The 6000-nt window shown below is 40.2% G+C and overlaps 1 protein-coding gene across 2 annotated transcripts in view; it reads left to right on the top strand.

Annotated features, from left to right (window-relative positions):
- Positions 1-481: 481 nt before the first annotated feature.
- The window catches only part of dennd2d (DENN/MADD domain containing 2D), a 91476-nt gene continuing 85957 nt past the window's right edge, over positions 482-6000 (top strand). The window contains exons 1-2 of one of the 2 annotated variants that reach the window (XM_012955901.3): positions 482-584; positions 719-914. In XM_012955901.3, the coding sequence (XP_012811355.1) occupies positions 857-914 (58 nt within the window). In that variant the 5' untranslated portion in view covers positions 482-584; positions 719-856. 2 annotated transcript variants of the gene reach the window in all.

Genomic DNA, 6000 nt, shown 5'->3' with positions numbered 1-6000 from the left:
TGGATTGGGGGCGTGGCCTAAATTGTCCCATATTTTTGAATTAATGTGTTATAAGGTATTCAAATTGTTAATTGCAAATAATTCTTATGCTAATGTTTCCAGAGAGTTTGGAACATGGCAATTACTGTTCCAATCAAGCCCCTGCAAGTTTAGGAGAGGTGTCTATCCAACACTAAACCCCCCATAAAATGTATTACAACTACATTTTCTGTAAATTCCACAAAGTATAATTGTGCAGCAGAAATTCAACTTTTTGCCCTAAGATTTCTAAGTCTAAATAGGACGTATATTAATCCTAAACATTGTTACTCTAACTTCTTAACAGCGTAGACATTCTAGAAGATTTCACGTTTACACATGCAGCTTTTACTGTATCATGCTTGCGTTTTCGGTACATCTCTCAGAGGATCGTACACACACTGTACATATCTGTTTTACAGTTTGTAGCTTTTTACTTTGATAAGGAAACTTATACTAAAATAATAGACGCGCCAAGTAATAGAGGCGGAACAATGCGTGATCCTGATAGAGTGCAGTACGTGGAGCTCGTAACGTAAAAGGTGCAAGATCGACGCAGGAGAAAGGTGAGCATTCGTAAATTTCTTTACGCTTTGGCATTAGAGAAAATCGTCGTAAACCCTTATTACGGAAGAGATGCATTATTAGACGTGTTTGTGGAAAAAGTGCCATTGTTAAGCGAAGATTTTGGACTTTTCAGGAGAAAACTTGCAAAGCCAGGTGTGCGGAAAAAAAAGGTTTCAGGAAGTGAAAGAAGTACGCGCTACCTTGTTTAAACGTCTAAATGACAATGCGGAATTAAGAGTTCAGACTTTGGATCAGCTTACACATACCTAGCATGGATCAGCTGGCAGGAGTCATCCGCAGAAGTTTTCGAAGGAAATCTAATAAAAGAGGTATAATATTGTCTTTTACGTTCACAAGACCTGTTCAAGGTCCTGTAGCATGGACGCTATATAGATATAAACAATTCTACATAAGTTTATGAAGAATTACGTTTTGCTTTCAGTTTCTTTTATTTGTTCTTGGACAGATTAGTGAATATGTATTTCCCCTCTGTGTGCAGTGGTACAACCTTTAATTCATTTAAAGGTTGGAAATATAATTGATTTGTTGCAACAAGGGAGGGGACAAAATGTTGCATATTATCCCCAGTTGAAGGTAAATAAGAAATGATACAATCATACCTTTTTTTTTTTTTTTTGCACCTAATGCCATGATGTCTTACATCATACAAAACTGCATATCTGCTCATGTGCCATTGCCCTTAGTAGTGGAGTAAGAAGTTAGGCAACCTAATACACAACCAGTGAACCTACCCTATCTGTAATTATTAAAACAAATATATAAAGCTCCAGCACAGGGCCGCCATCAGAAATCACAGGACCCCTCACAACAAAATTTTCTGGACCCCCATCCTCCTTCCACGCCCTGCCCCCCAATGGCCCCTCCCCCAGTGACCCCATCAGTACAAAAGACACACAGACATTGGTAGCCAGGGCACCCTAAAACATTGGTAGCCAGGGGTTATGTTTTGCATTGATGCCATGCCATGCCATGCCATGCCAGGGGCCCCTAAAACATTTCTGCTCCTCCCCCAGTGTCCTCATACTATGGCCCACTCCCTGCTGCTTCCTGTTCCCCCCCTACATCCTCAAGCTCCCCCCAGCGTCCTCCCCAGCATCCTCCAGCTCCCCCCCCCAGCATCCTTCCCAACACAAACTAGTACATATTAATAAGTATAATGTTTAGGCAACCGGATATAATTGGATACCTTGTGTTACGTCCCAGACTAGTACCAGTAGAATATGGGAAACACTGGACTCTCTTACCCAGAATGGGCCTTTGCTAAGTGGAAGAGGAAGCTGAGGTTGTTGTGCGACTACACCTCTCGCTGCTATACAGAAAAATAAAGACAGAGGGCGCCAGAGGTTCTTGCAAACAAGAAAACAGAAAAAAAGGTTATAGAACATCCATAGGGTTACTCACAACATGGCTTCTCAGGGGCAAGTGGTACAGACAATATCAAATGCAGAGCAAAATACAGGCTGACACTCTCCTGAGGACAGACTTGTCAGGAATCTCACTTCACCTCTTCGACACCCCATAGTGGCCTGATCACCTCAGGGAATTCTCTATCCTGATTCCCTATTCACTGGGATCCCTACACTACAGGCAATATGGCCTGGGAGAGAGACCTCCAAAACTGCCTCTTTCTAGCTTAACCCTAACTGCCTTACACTCCTAGAGTGTACTGGTATGGGAGCTGCACATGCCATTATTTAATGTTTCATTCACGGGGCCTTGATCCCCAACTTTGCTGTGTGCCTGGTGCTGTGCCAAGGCATACAGCCAATGTCCACCCTGTTCCTTAGGTGGAAGCAAAGAGGAAGCGCCACTCCTTTCCCAGCACTATATCAAAGTGTGACGGAAATTGGTCACCCTACCTTCTAGGCCAGTGGCTGGTGTGCAACTTGTTGAAAAGAATTTCAGAATAAGGGGGGGGGGGGGGGAGAGAAGGTTACATACATAAATATTTTTAACCTCTGTTTTCCCCATCTTCACCTCTGTAGGTGAGTGGTTGAATGTTCCAGACCTCCGATAAACAGATTCCTTCCCTGAAGGGTGGGAGGCTCTAGTCCAACTAGTGTGCCCTCTTCTCTCCAAGACTTTCTCAGGGTGTTAAGTGGAGTCTTACTCCACAAATAGGCTGGCTTCCTTGGTGCCTCCATGCTGGGCTCTCTTGGGGTATTTGGTACTTATGGTATTGATTTGATGTTGTAGCAGCACTTGTGCCTGACTGTCCTATAGACGGGCCAGCCACTTGTCTTAATGGTTTGCCAGTCCTGTGCAGTTTGACCTTCTGGGAGGAAGACCCCCCCCCCCCCCCCCCCCCCCCCCCCCCCACTCACACACACTTTCATACCAGACATGTGGTTAGGACAAAACACAGATACCTGAAGTGATTTACCGGGATCTAGGCTGCTTGACAGAGACTGTTCATTCTGCGAAGAACCGAGGAAGTAAAGAAGAGAGTCAGGGAAATTTACCTTGGGCAGCCACTTTCTGCCTCTTTATGTTCCTCAGTTCTAGACGGCTGTTCTCCATGACCTGAGCCTGCCTGCATTGTCCACCAAAACTGTTGTGGAAATTCAAATACTGAAAGTCATTTGAGGTAAAAGAAGGGACTCATACATGGGTTATAAACAAAGTCAAGGGTCAGAACTACAGAATAAATACAGCACTGGGTGTTTTATAGACAACCTAGGTTGCTAGGTTGCCGGTATCATAGTAACCAGAGTCAAGTAGGTTAAAATGCCAGGTTAATCATCAAAAACACTTGTTGTAGTTCATAAAACATCAGAGTAATTATTCTTGCAGGGGATAACACATCCCTATCTACAAAAGTAGGAGAGAACACACAGCTGTGATTTGATATGGAAAGAAAGTGACATGTTGTAAGCTATCTCTCTACTTTGAGATAGCTTACAACAGTGATCCCCAACCAGTGGCTCGGAGGCAACATGTTTCTCCCCAACCCCTTGGATGTTGCTCTCAGTGCCCCCAAACCAGGTAGTTATTTTTGAATTCCTGACTTGGAGGCAAGTTTTGGTTGAATGAAAACAAGATTTCCTACCAAATAAAGCCCCCTGTAAACTGATCGTGTGCATAGAGGCTGCCTAATAGCCAATCTTAGCCCTTATTTGGCTCCTCCATGAACTTTTATGGTGCTTGTGTTGCTCTCCAAGTCTTTTTACATCTGACTGTGGCTCACGAGTGAGAAAGGTTGGGGATCCCTGGCTTACAACATGCCACTTTCTTTCCATATCAAATCACATCTGTTAACCTACTTGACTCTGGTTGCTATGATACCGGCAACCTAGCAACCTGTCCCTTGTATGTATATTCACACCCCACATAAATGGATTTGTAATCAAATTAACTTACTGTGATAAACCTCTGAGTACTAATACTTTACCCCTACTGTCCCAATGGGGAGTGGTGTAAAAATTGTAGTGTTACTAAGGCAACCAGGTACCATAGCAACCCGTTTTAGCCCTATTTAAGTTTCCATTTACTGACCAAGTTTTCTTGATTATGAGTCTATTTCAACTCATGGGGCTCATGTGAAACAGAACTGTGTTGATACAAACTTGTTACTTTCTCGGCTCACCCCTGACAGCTAGCTACAGTAGTGTGTTAATTTTGATACTTTTGTTTCTGTTTAAGCTGCTGCTTAGGCATTTTGATTACTTGCTTGTACTGATTATTTCTTTTGTGTTTTTTGTTTTTTGTTTTATTGCATGTTTTCAGTTTTTTATTGATTTATCTCTGGTATTCTGTCTCTGGTGACGTTTGATGACGTCATCTCCACTTTTTCCCGCCACTTTGTGCTTTTTAGACACTGTGTTTGTTGTATTCACCACTTTGATAAAGGCTAGAGTGCTAGCCGAAACGTTAGTCTATATATATTATATATAATATATATACTGGAACAAGGACAGCACTCCTAGGATTTAAAGAATTGTGAGCAAAATGAAAATGCAAAAATAGAAAGGTTTATTACTCGACGTTTATTACTCGACTTCAGATGAAGGTTTCTGTGTGAGACCGAAACGTCGAGTAATAAACCTTTCTATTTTTGCATTTACATTTTGCTCACAATTCTTTAAATCCTAGGAGTGCTGTCCTTGTTCCAGTGCATTTTTTTTGTACTAGCACCCAGGTTTTGTTGCTGCAAATGGTGTGTACTCTATGAACTATATATATATATATATATATATATATATATATATATATATATATATATATAATATGTATGTATATCTTTATTTATAAAGCGCTACTTATGTACGCAGCACTGTACAGTAGAATACATTAATACAAACAGGGTGTTAATAAGATAATAGGTAAATACAAAGTATAACAATAAATACAGATAAATACAGCTGCAGTAAGTAAGTCGAGGACACAAGAGGAAGGAAGTCCCTGCCCCGTAGAGCTTACAATCTATATATATGTACCAAATGCTTTACTACATTTTTGTAAATGTTAAAAAAAAATTTAGTTTTAGAAAAGAAAAGTTAGGCAATCTGGAGTAAAAAAAAAATGTATGTACCAGTCACTTAGGGGCTGATTTACTAATCCACGAATCCGAATGAGAACAATTCGGATTGGAAAATGAACATTTTGCGACTTTTTCGTATTTTTGCGATTTTTTTCATAGCCATAACAAATTTCGTGAATTGTCGCGACTTTTTCATTGCCATTACGACTTTCGCGAATTGTCGCAACTTTCGTATTGAGAGCTCGAAAAAGTCGCGACAATTTGCGAAAGTACCAATCATTATGAAAAAAACGCATTCGGACGCTTTTCGGACGTTCGTAGATTAGTAAATGTGCCCCTTAGTGTGCGGCAAAAAATGTTTTTCTTGAGTTAACTTATTTTGTTTTATGACACATAAAACATACAGTATATGTTGTTGGCAGGGGTTCTAAACACAATGTACATTTTAGCTAACACGTTTGATAAATGATAAATATTCTTTGTCAAATCTTTATCCTAAACATACTCTTGAGTACACAGTGTTGGTGTGTAGACAAATATTTGCCTAATTTGGACCACATGTTAAAGGACGAGTAATAAAGTATTTTATTTGCATTTAAAATTTGTATATCATCTGGCAAATACAAATAAACTGTTTCTTTTTGACAGATGTCCAATTTTAAATTAGAAGTTTTAGTCTGCGGTCTGTAGTTCTGTAGAGAGCAATGAGTGGCAGTTAACACCTGTTTATGTTCCTGTATAAGAACTAAAATCATTACTTTCTGCAGAACATATCTGTTATCTGCTGTGTAAATGTGTCTCTCTTTGCCATACTCAACTTGAATGGCTGTAAATCAGCTTATTTATATAAATTACCTAGTAATTCTGAAGCCAGCCAGTGTAGGGTAATAGCACATTATACTTAATACATATAT

Source organism: Xenopus tropicalis, chromosome 2 (assembly GCF_000004195.4).
Source record: "Xenopus tropicalis strain Nigerian chromosome 2, UCB_Xtro_10.0, whole genome shotgun sequence".
NCBI lineage: Eukaryota > Metazoa > Chordata > Amphibia > Anura > Pipidae > Xenopus > Xenopus tropicalis.
This window is presented reverse-complemented; position numbering and strand designations above follow the sequence as displayed.